The sequence below is a fragment of the Dromaius novaehollandiae genome, chromosome 8, assembly GCF_036370855.1.
Source record: "Dromaius novaehollandiae isolate bDroNov1 chromosome 8, bDroNov1.hap1, whole genome shotgun sequence".
Classification (NCBI taxonomy): Eukaryota; Metazoa; Chordata; class Aves; order Casuariiformes; family Dromaiidae; genus Dromaius; species Dromaius novaehollandiae.
Window position 1 is genome coordinate 26,139,190 of NC_088105.1, and position 15,677 is coordinate 26,154,866.

At 37.0% G+C, this 15,677-nt stretch overlaps 1 protein-coding gene across 5 annotated transcripts in view; it reads left to right on the forward strand.

Moving 5' to 3' along the window:
• The window catches only part of TTLL7 (tubulin tyrosine ligase like 7), a 79,381-nt gene that overhangs the window by 40,574 nt on the left and 23,130 nt on the right, over positions 1-15,677 (forward strand). For all 5 annotated transcript variants that reach the window (XR_010390233.1, XM_064516007.1, XM_064516006.1 and 2 more), the window contains 5 exons: positions 7,336-7,430; positions 8,317-8,464; positions 8,557-8,630; positions 11,688-11,823; positions 12,621-12,707. Coding sequence is in view for 4 of the 5 variants with exons in the window: in XM_064516007.1 (XP_064372077.1) it covers positions 7,336-7,430; positions 8,317-8,464; positions 8,557-8,630; positions 11,688-11,823; positions 12,621-12,707 (540 nt within the window). In the remaining variant the exon portion in view is untranslated. The remainder of the gene's footprint in view (positions 1-7,335; positions 7,431-8,316; positions 8,465-8,556; positions 8,631-11,687; positions 11,824-12,620; positions 12,708-15,677) is intronic.

The window sequence follows — 15,677 nt, forward strand, 5'->3', positions numbered from 1 at the left end:
TGTCTTGTAGAAAATGAACAACCTTCAGCAAAATAAACCAGATTCAGCCACTCATGTGTCTCAAGGTGTGAGTGCTCATAATAATTGAAAATGAGTTGTCAATGTGCACTTGCAGTGATGAAGACTGAGTGCATGCTGGGCTACATTAGCCTTCATCTGCAGGTTGAGCGCAATGATCTACTTGACACCTGTGAGGCCACTTCTGGAATACTGTGTCCAGTTTTATCGTCCAGAGGAAGGTAGAAACATTGGCAAGCTATGGTGAATTTGGCAGAAAGCTGCTAACATGCTCAGGGGGATGGAGCACATGATGCATGAGGAGAAGCTGAGGGAAGGGGTTTTGCTTAGCTTGGAGATGAAAGGAATTTGGGGAGATCTAACTGCAACCTGAAAGTGGGCTTAGAGAGAAGACAGAGCCAGGTTCTCCTCAGAGATGCATAGTGAAGTGACAAGAGGCAACAACCACAAGTTGGAACAGGGGAAATTCCAGTGTCTGGAAAAATTCAGGAATAGTGCATAGGGGCGTGATGTAGAAAGGTTGCCTGAATGAAGAAAAAAAAAAGTAAATACCTGTATATGTTTTGTGTGTGTCATATTGGGATTTTTGTTATTGTTTTGGAGTAGGGAAATATGTCCCTTGCTGTTTCTCTGGAAGATGCAAGTAAATGGCAATGCAAAGTAAATATACATACAGAGCACTTAAGGTGAGATTCTCTTCCAAAAAGTGACTTGACTGGCATTGTAGGCATCCAAGTTTGTTATGCCTCTGTGGTTTCAATACAAATATACAGGTAATTTGGGCTTTACTGTGAGGTGTGGCCATTGTTCCTTGGGCTTGAAATGTCAAGCAGGTTTTTTACACACTTACCGTTGTGTTCAGTCAGTCTGTTGTGATCTTACCAGTTTAACACCTGGTTGCCCTGAAATGAATTCTCCTTTGTGATAGAGAACTGCAAAGCAGCCACCCATGTTTCCAGAGGAATGGCGTTTTTCTCTCTGTGTGCTGCAAGGGCCATAAATGAGTGCTTCAGTGACTTTTGGATTGCTCTTATGGCAAGGGCTGTCAAGACAGCACTGACCTGTGGAAGAGCCTAGGCCCCACAGTTCATCTCCGCTGTGGTTTTGCACAGTGTGAACACTGGAATCAGATGCATTTCCCTCATCATCTTCAAGATATAATTAATAACAAGAGGAGACTCCGAGTGGAATTTTGGGAAGACAACAAATACAAGATGAAAACAGTTTAAAAAATGGAATGAAGAATATAACCTAATAGTGTATTTGGCATAGTTGTCATTATTATGAGTTTTATTATTAAATTGTATTTATGAACCTGAAAAGTCTTATCATACCAGGCACTGCTGTAACTGTGGTTGGCAAATCATAGCTTAAGTAGTGGACAAAAGAAAGGGAAACAGGGTGGTGCAGTCAGTGGTAGAGCTGGAATCTGAGTTTCCTGAGTCTGGCAAGTATGTTTTCCAGTAGATAGAGTACTGACTGATTCTTTCTAATTATCTTTTCATTCATGTCCATGAAAATAGACAGATAAAAAATTTATTGGTGAGATTGGATGAAGACAGTCAGACTCAGTCATAAGAGCTACTGTGCTAAACTTTGCAAGTGATGTTTAAATGTGTAGGATTTAGGAAATTGAGCACAAATATTGCTGTCATCACTCTGGTCCTTATAAATATTCTTGAGAATGTGTCTACTTGTGAACTTCCTCCTAACACTTTTCTCTTTAAAAAGACAGAAATCAACCCATCTCCTCTGACTTGACTAATAACACTTTTGCAACAGAAAAAAAAATTATATGTGGAAGAGTGCTAATTCTTCCTCAGACATCTGTCTTCATGTTTAAAAAAAAAAAAAAAAAAAAAAGCCATACCATTTTGTGAAGGGAAATCATGAATATATCCTTCAAATTCTGAGCTGTATATCTGAACTGAACTGTGTTTTGTAAAGAAGGAGTAATACTACTATATAATTAGAAATCTATTGATTGCTACAAATGCAGCTTAGAAACCTAAAAAAAGAAAAAAGTCAGGTATGACCATCGTGTCAGCTTTCCATAGAGCACCCAAATTATATTCGAACAATTGACAGAGAACATTTTATGAGTCTTTTTGTCAGGTACTGACAATCTCCTGCAGTATTCAGATTGCTCTCAACAGTCACAGAAGTTAAGAGAATTTAAAAGCATTCTGTTTGAGGGAAGTGTTCATTGCTTCCTAAAATCAGGCACAGCTCTTGGACTGCTGTTGTGAGTAGGTGTCTATTATTAGATGAATATCTGGTGGGGACACCATGATGTTTCCTGTGCTCTGAACAGAAACTCAGTGTTCAGTTTTCTGGTGTTTGAAAATATGTATATTAAAATTTTTGCAAATCCATATTTCAGCTTATTTAAAAAACATAAACAGTTTACTTTGCTGGCCAGGGCTTCTGTAAGAAACAATCTTTCTGTTATGTTGGGGCAAACAGCCTGCATTGTTACTACACTGCTGAGAAGAAGGGCAAACCAGTATATCACTTAAGTTATATGAAGTTCAAATAAGTGTAGTACGAAAAGTAATAATAGAATAATTTTACTATTGTGTAAAGTATAATTGTTAGCTACACATTTCTGGAGACAATGTTAATGACTTTAACAAAGGAAATCCTGAACTCTGTAAATAAATATTAAGCTTGAGAAACTTCCATTTTTCAACTCTCAGAAGTCTGTAAAAACAGAATGAAACCTGAAAATACATCTTTATAAAAGCATCTAATTTTTCAAATAATCATTGATTCAATTAACATTTTCTTAAAATCTCTTCTGGAGCTTATTGCAAGTTAGTTTGAAAAGGAACGTTTTGTTTTCTTTGTAGGTTTGCAGCAGAGAGCACCCCTTTTACTCGTATTCTTCAGTTAAAAACTGTACCAAAGATGTTTCATAAAGCGTTTCCATAATGGTCAGTGAGGCAATACTAACAAAGGAGCAGAGGATAGGCATTAATGTTCAGTTAGGGGAGCACAGAGAGCCATTAACTCAGCCCTCACATGGTCCTCAGCAAGGTCAGCATTTCAATTATATGCTGGATATATATTAAAAAAGCTTTAAAAGCTCGCTTGCCCCTTGGCCCAAGAGATTAGCAATATTTAGAACCTTTCTAGTTTCCATTAGGAAGAGCAATTGATGAGATTGCTCCTGTAGCTCCTTGGTTCCATTCTTTCTTTTTCATTTATTCGTAACAAAGGCGGCTGCCTCTTCAGTGAGCCTTGTGCCCAGACAGCCTCTCCCTCTCTTCCAGGGAGAGTTATTCTCAGCTCCGCTTCCCTTGCTGTCTGCTGGCTTTCTCCTCTCTCACACTTGTGTGCTGGTTCTCTTTGCTCTTGCAAGTATTAGCGGTGAGTCCACTCAGTCCACATGCTTTAACTGGCAGAAGATTTGCCTTTAGTGGTAACTCCTAGTCTTCCTAACTTTTTAAGTGCATGAAGAGAGAGTGAGTGCAGTGTGTTGCATGTAGTATGGTGTTACTGTGGGCTCCTGGCCAAAGAGCTGGTCTAGCCACTTGCATGTACCTGGCAGTCATGTCTCTGTTGGATGAGATCTTTCGGGTTGCTGTTTGAATGAAAATCTAATTCACCTTCCTAAGAAAACATAATTTTCCACTAAATGAGACTGCTGAACTTCTTCACTCTTGGATTCCACAACCACTTGGTTTGGTGCAAGGAAGGGGGAAGGGACATGAAGGCAGGACTGAGAGAAGGGCAGCATCAGTTCCTTCATGGCAGCCTGCAGTCACAGCAGGCTAGGTAAAATGTGAAACAGCACCTGAAGCATGCAGCGCTGTGGCTGCCTCACCTGATCTGTGTGCAGGCTGCAGGATGGTTGCTTTCCCCCTCTTCAACATGAATGCATGTTCCCTGTCCCCTTCCTTGTGATGGCCCTGGTACTTCTCTGATCCCTTCCTGAGATGACTAAGAGCCAGTGAAAAATAATTTTTGGTGAGTTTAACTTTTGTGTGGATCAGTTCGATCATCAGGATCAGCTTCCTGACTCTGTGAACCCATGAGTGCCAGTGCAAAGACAAAGTAGGTACAGTAGGACAGCTTAGATTTGTATTAGTTTGAGATGCCATGGAAATATAGCCTTCTGCTTAAGCTATGAAAAAGGTGGGTAGCACTCACAGTTTGTGAGGATTAGAAATAACTGATTAGAATGAATTTCATGATTGTCCCTAATCAAAGATCTGCTTGACGATAGCCATTAAGAGCATCCTGCATAATAGCATTTTTTATGGCTTACTATTTTCTTTTGGTTTTTAAATTCTATTGTTAGTAGAAAGCTCCATCACTTTATTAAAGAATGAGATTCCTTTCAAAACATTCATGCTGTCCTACAGATTGAACAGAGATTAAATCCCTGCTTTTGAAAGGATGTAATATTTTATTCAGTTGATTTTGGTTTTATAAAGTCATTCATGTAATCTCTCTTTATATTTGAAAGGTCTTTTCAGTAGGTATGTGTTACAGCATTGTGATTGTGAAATATTTCTTTCCAACTCCATGCTAATAGGCTGCAGCAGTGGGAGGTGAGAATATACTCTCTGACTGTTTTGGTAAAGAGGTGAAATGCTGGGCTGAAATTTATCCCATATGTCACATTGCAAATGTGAGTTACAGTTTGATAATTTCATTTTAGAGGGTATTTTATGCATTTAGAGAGTTTCATTTTGTAAAATCAGATTCCTTTGCAAATCTAGCTGTGGATGGGAACCTTAGCTATTTCAGTTTACACTACTTTATTTAAGTATCACAGATATGGCAGTAAGTCCTTCACTGCCAACTATGTAATTATGAAATACATTGAGCTGCACAACTGCAGTGCTCACAAGCAATTCAATTGTGCTGTACTCAGAGAAATTTTAATTGTGAAACCAAAATTGAAGGTTTGAGTTGGAGTTGAAAACTTACGTGGATAATCCTATCCTGTAGCTACTGGAAAAATCATAAAAACTAAAGAAACTAAAGAATCATCACCAGCAAAAGCAGATATTTGGGAGGTAAAACTGTGATATTATAAAAATAATAGATGTGAGAATAGATGCTTTGTCCAAGAGCCTATCTTGAGGAGTACTGATTTTATTTATCAAGCAGTTTTTTTCTGTGCATTGTTTGGAAACTTTGAAGATATTTTACCCAAAGAAACCTAATGTGTGACACTGCCAGAATTCTAGGGTTTGTGTTATAAAATCCATCAGGAGTAGCTTCAACCAGTCAGGTGCTAATCAAAGATGATATCCAGACGGATCAAGCATGTGCGAAGGAGGTGAAGGTGAAAGATTATGGAAGTTCTAATTCACAGATCTTGCTCAAAGTGGACAAAAGGGCTTTCTGAAGCCAGGTACTGTACTTTTCCACTTGGTGAAAAGTCTCTAGTGTAGTTTTTCCATAGTTGTGTGTTGATCAACAATATATTTTATTTGAGCTTTTTCTTATTTTACTCTCTTGAGTAAAATCTCTGGTAATCTCTAATATGAAGACACTGTTAAAGGGAAAGGCATTAGTTACCCTTGGGAAAAATTGGGTGGAGCTTTGAAAAGATACTTAAGGGCTGGTGAAATGATACGGCAGTTTTAGTTAGCTGACGTTGGCTGTAAGGACTGCCTTTCGAAGTTTTCTGTTGTGACAAGGGAGATTTGGGGAAGGGATGAGGAGGGTTAAAGAGAGTGTGTTGATAGTGAAGCTTCCTTGCACAAAGTCACATTAAATTGAGAGGCAATTCAAATATCCACATGCAGAGTTATTATGGAATAACTAATGCACATTAAGTTCACACTTTTGTTCTATATATTAACTTTCTAATGTACCTAGTCGCTCATTGTATTCTATTGAACTTGCATCTAGTGCTACCAGAAATATACTCTACCACTCTGAGTTTGCGATAGCTATCCAGAAGTGGACTACGGCTTTTACTGGTTCTCTGGTTACTCTTCAGGACTGCAATTACAGTAGGACTGGGATTTCAAACTCCTGTTGTAAATGACATCCAAAAATTAGAGAACACAGGTGATACAGCAGCCCTCCATTTTGAACTGTAAATGCAGTAGCTTTTCAAATGAATGCATGAAAGCGGCAGTGAGAGAACCCTTAGTGGAGTGGTTGTATGGTGTCTCATAACAGCGTTTGGTTTCATAACAGCATTTCACATGCCTTCTTACAATTTTCTTACCCCCCCCCCCACTTGAACTTTCTGCTTAATGAGCACAGTCAGCATGGTTTTGTTTGCTCAGAAGTGCAAGATGGTTTTCTTGCCAAAATTCACTTTATAGCAGAGAAGTAGTTATTTAAATTATTTTACACTTTTCAGAGTGTTAATTCCCACGTGTTCATATAAGTAGCATATATTATTTTTATGAGAATTTTTATGAATGTAGAATTTATGCCTAAGATTTTATTGTAAATTGTTGTAAATCTAAGAAGTACCTAAAACAAATATAAATACAACAGTGTGTACTGTTGTACGGCCCCAAGTTGCATGCTTCAGTGCTCTGTAAATGTGTGTGCACGTGTATCTCTAGGGATTCTGTGCCTTTGAAAAACTGGACCAAGATAGCATTTTACAAGTTGCAAATAAATCGTCATATCTAACTCAATGGATTTATTTTGTTGAGAGTTTTAATAAATATATTTCTGTCTGCTCAGTTGTTTTTAGTGCATGCAAAATATTAAAAACATTATTCCAAAGAATAACATTGGCTTGTACTTAAATCATAAACTTTTTGTTACTGAGACTTGTCAGTTGTTTTATGTTTTTATACTACGTACTGACCTAACAATTTAGACCTCTGGGTGTTGCTGTAAAGCATATCTGAGTAGTTATTTAAGTATACTTGAGAACACCTTGAATTAGAACTTTCTGTTTTTATATAGTTATTACTTCTCAGAGAAGAACCATATTCAAAGTTGCTTTCAGACTGGTAAAGAAAACTAGGGAACAGTTTAACTCTTTCCTGTAGCATGGCAAATAGTCTGTTATAAGGTGTTTAACAGCACTTTGCATGGTAAACTTCCTGGCAGCAGCATCCAAGGAAAGATTAGACTGGATTTACAGTGCCAATACTTTAATCATGTTCATTGTAGGTGTATGTCTGGTATGTCTCTTGGCTCCCAATACTTGTAAATTTTGATGCTCTAATTTTTTTAAAATACAAAACATGATACGAGCTTCTCAACATGTATTCTCCTAATCTGTGCTATATTTGAAAGAATGGATTCTCCAAAGCCTGTTACAGTGTATTTACATCTATTGAATTTAAAATTCCTGAGTCTTCTGTATCTCTCTTTCAGATTAATCGTGCCCCAAGCTTTGGAACTGATCAAAAAATAGACTATGATGTAAAAAAAGGTGTTCTGCTAAATGCATTAAAGCTACTCAACATACGGTAAACTAGTTCTCTCATCCTCACGCTGGTTCTCTTTCTGTTGGCTTGAACGTGGGAGGAGGGGTTTGTATTTGAATTGGACTAGTAGAAAATGGCGACCTTGTTTCCGCCTCCCTCTTTTCAGGATGTTAACGCTTCCCTTGTTGTTGGTTTTGCTATTGAAATTGACCCAAACTTAATTTTACTACTTGTTCGCTTGCCTGCCAAAAAGGAAGCGGCAAAAGTCATTTTCATACTTTTAATGACTTTGCAAACAGGTCTCGAAGTGGGGATGTGAATGATGGCATGGGCATGTGGCCACATAGGAAATTTGCTTTGGCAATAGTAGCACACACAGGCAAAGTCGTAGACTTTTACAGGAAAACATGGAGTTGGGATATGTTGGAGAAAATCCAAACTTTAAGAAAATAGATTCAGTCATATTTGCACATTAAATTATAGGACAGAGTTGTTATGGTATACCTTAAAATGTAGAGATATTACAGCCATAAAAGTTAATATTAAAATAGATTTTCTTAATGAGTGTTTGAATTTTAATTTGTATATCATAAACCACATAGGACTGATAGCCTTTCACTTCAAGGAGACCATCTGTATTTTTCTATCTCGGTTGTGTTGTAAGTGACAGTTTAACATGCTTGATTATATAGTAAATTTTGAGTTCTGAAAATTGACTCCTGCACTCCTACTGCCATAATACTATCAAACCCTGCTTTGAATGGAGTTCCATGGAAATGAATGTGCTAGGTATATTTTGCAATACATTTAGTTATAAAAGGTCTTGAACTGTAACATACTCTGCTGTGTGCAGAAGCTTTTTTGTAACTCTAGTTAAAGAATACTTCTCTCTGGATTGTGTTACATCTTAATATCATCTGTGTTTCAGGACAAGTGATAAAAGGAGAAACTTAGCCCAACAGAAAGCTGAAGCTCAAAAAAGACTGTATGGTCAAGGCTCTATGAAAAGACTGTTGCCAGGTTCCTCAGACTGGGAAAAACAGCGCCACACACTGGAAAGGAGAAAAGAAGAACTGGTATAAAGGAAATTTACTGTACTGTACTGTTTCTTTCCTGCTTGTGGTTTCTGCTCTCTTAGTTTTAATTATCTTATTATCTTGATTTCTAGAAAGAAAGACTTGCACAAGTACGTAAACAGATCTCCAAAGAAGAGCATGAAAATAGACACATGGGGAACTACAGGTAATTGTATTTCACTGTTGTGGTAGGAAGTACTCATGGCTTTCATTAGGAATAATGGAAGCAAGTATTTGTGGGTAGATGGTAATTTTCTGCCAGAAACGTGCAGGCATTTATAGTAAATATAAATATGTACACCAGGTAGTAAATTTTTTTCAGGTAACTTTTTCTGATTCAAAATTTCTGTATGTACTTAGGAATCTATATGGTATCAGTCACTCTAGTATTTGTGCAACACATTTGCTTGAAAGATGTGTTTTTTCACATTCAATATACTCAGAACCATGACTGTTGTTATGGACTGATCTTAACTCAGTTTTGATGTTTCTTATCCATAGGGGACCAATTTGGGGTGGAAGTATTCTTGCATTCATCTACAGAAGATGAAAAATCAGATCTGAATGTTAATTTTAATGTTGAAGAAAAGTTCAGAAACTTTTTTGGCTCCTCCATCACTTTTGAAAGAGTGACATTTGAAATACCTTATTCATATTTCTGCACTTTTGTTTTGGATCTTAGTAGGCTTAAACCTAAACATCTCCAGATTCTGTGGTAAAATATGTTCAGAAGGAAGCTTTAATTCATTGATTGTAATTGGGGTTGGCCAGAAAACAAGAATTTTGTTTTATGATGTTTTTCTAATTATTTTTATTTTTCTTGACATTTGCTTCAATGAGAAGTGAAAGCAAGGCCTATGAACATTTGGTGAAGCGGAGCGGGGAACAGCTGGGAAGAGCTGATGGGAACATTAGCCCAATCATTGTAGCATTCATCTAGGATGTAGGAGGTCTAGGTTTGCATCCTTTATTCTGAATTAGTCAGAATGCCTTTACTGCTGTTCTTCATCTCTGCTTTTTTGAACAGATGTTCTGTACTTCCCAATAAAGTTCTCAATAAGCATTTCATTGAAACATATATCTGTTTCTGAGGAAAAAAATCATTTTTGATGAATTAACATTTTGCTTACAAAATTGTTTCTTTGTAACATTCCCAGTTTTAATTATATCCTTTCTTGATGTATGTGGAGCTGAAGGAATACATCAAAAAAAACCCCAACACAATGAAGCAGATGTTTTCATCTTACTTAGACCATAAGAAGAAGAAATGTCATGATGTTTTAATACACTTTGGTTTTTCAATTACGTTGAAGTCTAACTTTTTAACTGATTCCATTTGAAGTTGCTAATTCTGTGCTGGGTTGAAAATGAGCCAAAGCTCTCTTTATTTAGATTTTTGGTAAATCTAAATCAAGACAAATACAAAACATTTTTACCTTTTTCTCAGGAAAAAATGTGAAATATTGTTTCATGAGAAATGTGCATATGTAAAAGAGAAGAACAATTGTGTGTTTTCTTGTGACCATGCGTGTGCAGAAAAGCTAAAGGATCATTATGGCCTGAGAAGTCAAGGAATCTTAGCTAGAGATACAGAGAAATTTTATCTAAGCATTATGCAGTATTTTTTTCCGTGTGATGTCCTCCTGCGGAACAAGACTGGCATCTTTCAGGCACTGTCATAGAATCATGGAAATATTGGGCATTAGTATTGCTACATGGGTTAATGTTGCTTTGTGTATAAAAATCCAGAGAAAGTTGTATGTCTGCACAACTTTTAAATACTAATCCTATGAATGTGTTCTTTCTATCAGCCTCAATAGGTTTTGATTTATCCATTATGTCTATGGATACCAGTTCAGCAAGCGGCTTAACCAGGTGTCTGTCTTAAAGCACAACTAATTCATTGAATTCCGTAGAACTTCTTGAGTGTTCAAAGTAGGAGCCATGCTTTTAAGCATTTGTGAATTTATGAGGAACTGAAAATAATGTATATGACTTTTCAATAGTCTTTAGCTGCAGTTTATTTTTACATATATTAAAATGAATATCCCATCTTTAAAATAATTATTCTATGCCTCTTTTCTAGCAGTGGAACTAGCACCATTAAAAAGTGTGAGTGCAACTAGATTAGAGCTGGTATAGACAGTCTATGCAAAGTAGAGTCACCTTTAGCTTTCTGTAGAATTGCCCATAGTCTAATGGGAGCACATCCATCTTTTCTCCCTTGCATTGAAAGAACCTTTTTGAGAAGGAAAAAAGTGAAAGGGAAGAAGGGGCGAGAACCTTGCTAATGTTCACAAAAAGTGAACAAAAACATACAAGCCACATAGCGCCAGTCAATATAAAAATGGTTTCTAGGCCTTGCACAGTGCAGGAAGAATTAACTTATGGATTACTCCTCACAAGTGAGGAGTAATTCCTTCCACCTCCATCATTTTTGGCTGTGCTTTAGGCATTCATGACAAATGGATTGGAGTGGTTTTCTTCAAAGCCTATTGTTCCCTGATAAGCATGACTAAATCACAAAGTCCTGTTTTTCAGATTGTCATAATCTCCTTACCTGCAGTTTTAGAGAATAATGGCATAGCTGCTGTAATGGAAAATCAGAGTCACCCTATACAGCCATGAGCCACATGAAAATTTTTTTATAGCTGCTCTTTCCTCATGTGCATTATGCTGGAAGATTTAGCATTCAAGTGCAGTGCATATTCAATCTCTAATTTGTAATGCCCATTAAATCAAATCAACTGTTCAGATTTTTGTGTCCTTTTATTACTAAAACAAATTGTTTTATGCCACTAAATTTTAAATACACTGTTTTGTTAATATTTCATGCATCATTCAGACCTGCTGTTGAACTTTCAGAGAGTATTGCAAAATTCAGTTTTGATATTTCTCTAGAATAAACTGCATGGTGTTTTTCTTCCTTTCTTTTTTTCTTTTTCTTTTTCTTCTTTTTTTTTTTTTTTTTTTTTTTTTGAGTAGCCAATTGCTGGTTTAAATATGTGTGTGTTCACTGAGTTAAAATTAGATTAAAGAGCATTGTTCAGAGTATGTGTTTTAAAATAATTACAGATGGGATAAATATGCATCATGGAAAAGTCTGTGATGCATCATGGAAAACTCTGTGAATTAACTGCATTACTTTTGTGTTCCCAGTGTGATAAGTAGTTCAGCTTCTATGTTTTACTTAACCTCAATTTCATTTTTTTTCCAACTGTAGGCGAATTTACCCTCCCGATGATAAGACTTTACTTGAAAAATATGAGAGTTTGTTAGCCACTGCTTTCCAGACATTCCTTGCCGGGAGAGCAGCTTCACTTCAGCGGGAAATGAATAACCCTTTAAAAAGAATGAAGGTACTGAAGTGCAGAGGTGCTTTGGAGTTACTTATCTTGGAATTCTAGCATGACCTTGTGGATTAGTTTCACCATAATCATGTGTGATGGCTAATAAATAGTATTTGATAATATTTCCATCATTCTTTGTGCAGCCTGTGGGCCAGATTTTAAATCTTGAACTACAGTGGATCCAGGGTAGAGACAGGCTGTAGATGCCTTTAAGCTACTTTTCCATTTCCCTGATCCTCAGCCTTATTCCTGGCCAAACCAAAGGTTGTCAGAAACTGCTTATGAGCTGGTAATTGCCTCCTCCTTCACCCAGTAATGTCCCCCAGCTTGCTTATCCACTTGTATGGATTGGAGTAAGAGATGTCATAAAACCATCTTCACAAGTTTAAGGCATCTGAAAACTCTGCTTGATTGCCTACTTAAGCAGTCAAAGGTAAACAGTAGGAAAAACAACTATATTTAAAATAACCAACTAATGTGGTTTAATTTGAAATCTGAGAAATTATTTCCCATCTTTCTAGCTGGCATCATCCAGCAGTTTTACAGGAATCTTTGGCCCTTTGTTCAGACTTTTACCTTTAGTAAATCTTAAGGCTTGAATTCACCTTTCAATATCATGTTGATTGCAAACAGAGGTGCATGCATCAGAGGGAGTACTTCTACATCCTCCTGTAGAGGCATTTATAGTCTTATTTCAGGAGTTAGTAATCTGAATAATGTCCAGTTCTTACAAGGTGCCACTTGACCTTTGGAAGGATAGGATATGTCCTGCTTTGAATTAATCATAGTGACATTTGCATTTCTAGGAAGAGGATATTTTGGATCTTCTGGAGCAATGTGAAATAGATGATGAAAAACTAATGGGAAAATCCACGAGACAGCGAGGACCTAAGGTATTTGACTGTTTTAAATACCTCATTTTTATGCCACTCTACAAAGAGGTACAGTCTGTATACCCAGTCATCACTCTAAGTGGGGAGTTTAGCTGGCTGATCCCAGCAGAAGTTTTCTTCCTCAGACTTCTATTAGCCAGGTTTTTTGGAAACTTGAAAAGAAGGATAATTCAGGCCCAAGAAATTACCTTTTGTCCAACTATATCCTAGTGTAATTTCAACTGGATGTGAGATTCTTTTTTTTTCTCTCTCTAAGCTGTTCTGAAGTATGTTGTGCATGGTAGCAACTGTTGTACAAGAGATTATTTGATTTCAGTGTGTTGAAATGATCCTTTATGTCCATAGTCTATCTCAAAAGAATGCTTTGAGTTTTAATTGATTAGTGCCTCTAAAGAATTTTGAGATCCTGGGATAAAAGGCACTATGGAAGCTCAAAGAATTAATTATGACTGTGATGTATCTGCAATTTGCTTAGTGGCTAAAAGGGTTGCATAATATATCTTGAAGCCTGTTTCATATCCAGAATCAGAATTTATGTGAATGTCTGTTACTTTTAGCTTAATACGTTATGGTTACGCATGTAGTTCACACAGGTCTTTGCTTTAAATACACTGCTTATCTCTACAAGCCAATAAGATAAATAACTTTTTTTGGTTTGGTAATACTGTAGTATGTTTCCTACATCCTGCAAACTTTTTAGGTCAGATCTGTTTGGAAAAGCCCACATTTAGATTCCTGAGGCCTGATGAATTTGTTTTTAAAGACATGTAAAAGTTTCAACAGCATTTTATGTTTCTGAGAACATGATTTACAACCTGGGAACACGTGGATTTCCTTATAAAATGAATGCTGACAATTGTCCGAAGCTTGCAATGGTGCTCTATACATATGCAAGAATCTACAGAGCTGTATCTTTTTACAGATGTGCATTCTGGAAAGACATCTATATGTCCAAACAGGTATTAAAACAGATTTTGCATGAACATTATTACAAATAAAGGATTCTGTGAGGCAGTACTTTAACAGTGATGGATTCATTTAAAGCAACGAACCCATCCAGCCTACCCTGGAAACACGCGCAACGCACATTCTTCAGGGATTCTTCTTCTTGAAGCTTTGTTTTCAGTTCTTTAAAATAAGATCACTTAATTCAAGCTTAACATCTCAATTACACTTTTCCTTTTTCCAGAAGCCTGTCTTCTCCCAGCAGTCCTCCAAGAGCATCATCTGGTTGACTGCATGCACTCAGACTTGATCTGTATTAGCTCTTTACTGGTTGCACACAAGCCATTTCTGAGCTGGAGGCCATAAACATTTAAATAGGGTAGTGAGTGCAAATTGAGAAACTTCTCTTAACTAGTTTTTAGATGAAGTTTGATCAATTTATGACTGAGATCATATAACACGGTCTTCTCCTATAGCAGACAAATGGATAATGTAGCTTATAAGCTGCTCTACCAGTACAATATTGTTTGCATTTATGGGAGAAATAAAAAATTACATATGACCAAAATTCCCTTTTTGCCATAAAACTGGGAGGGTGGAAGGGAGGGCGATGAAACTAGCTTACCCAAGCAGATTGTTTACCCAGTTCTTTTCCTTGAAGTGTACAGACGCCATGCTCTTCAGGATTGCTATTCCCGCATTATTTTTAGAGTCCTGATATGCTTCTCAATCATTTAAACCATACCTACAGTGACACCACAGTACTGGGGACTTCCCTGGTTGCATAATATCCTATGCACTCCCTTTGAAATAGAGGTGCCCATTGTGGCTGATCCTTGTACCAAAAGAACATCACCTCTTTCCTGTATGGGGTGAGGTGCATGTGGGTAATGATACGCATTTGATGGGCCGCTTCTTTGTAAAGGGTCTACTGTGAGATCTCATATATGAATTTGGTGAGTGAGGTAGGGGGTGGAACTTGTGCCTGCCTGCCAGTCTATCAGGTATGAGAATAATCCAGCTGTAGAAACCCATCTTGTGGTAATCAAAAAGTCCTACAAAGTAAAGATCCATTAGGGTATCCAACAAGTTAACATACACAAGACCATACCTGATAGACAAAACAAATCTGAAGCTGCAGGAACAGTACTTCTCATCTCATGTTTTGCTACATAAAAGCTTTTTTCAGAAGGTCGTCAAGTCCTGTCCTCTCTTAAACTTTGTTAGTTGGTCTGCTGACAAAAGCTACTGTCTAGAGAGTTAGACCCTCTACCTTGGGCACGCTGTCTTCCCTGGACAAAGGAGCCTGGTGACAGTCAGTGCTTGGAAAATGCTATATAGAAGTGCTGGAAGAATTAGCAGAGAGAAGTGTTTTCCTTCTCCTCCTCCTCCTCCATACATATACATATACATGTGTGTGTTCGTAATAGGCTTTACATATAACAACTATACCATATTTGCTATGCATGTCAGCCTCAGTTTTATTTTAACGTAATTAGGATTTCAGGCTAGAAAATGACTTGAGAATTTCCTAGAATAAAGGCATTTTTACCTGCAATGAAAATATTACTGAATTCTATTTAGCTTGAGAAATACATTCTGCCTGGTTTATCTGTAGCCTCTAGAGGGCCCCTCATACTTGCACATGGTGAGGTTTACTCTCATGTTTATTGCCTTGCACCTGTTCTTTGTGCAGAAAAAAAACTCGAAGGAAATAAAATAACACAGATATTTTAGAGGAAATGAGCAATTACTTTTATTTTTTATTCTTCTGATGTAAAACCAGATGGATTTAATCAAAGAAAAACTAGGTTAACATAAGGAGAAAATCAAGCTGATTAGAATTGCTAAGCAGTTGAACATTTTCTATTTCAAGAGGTCAGTTTAAACTCAGATCAGACTATTATTTGTCATCACTGTTCTTTGTAATTTCTTTCTTTTTTTTTTTTTTTTAATTCTTGTTGGTTAATTGACATGAAGTCTTGGTCAGGATGTTCTTACTGTTTATGGTGGAAAGTGTCAAGA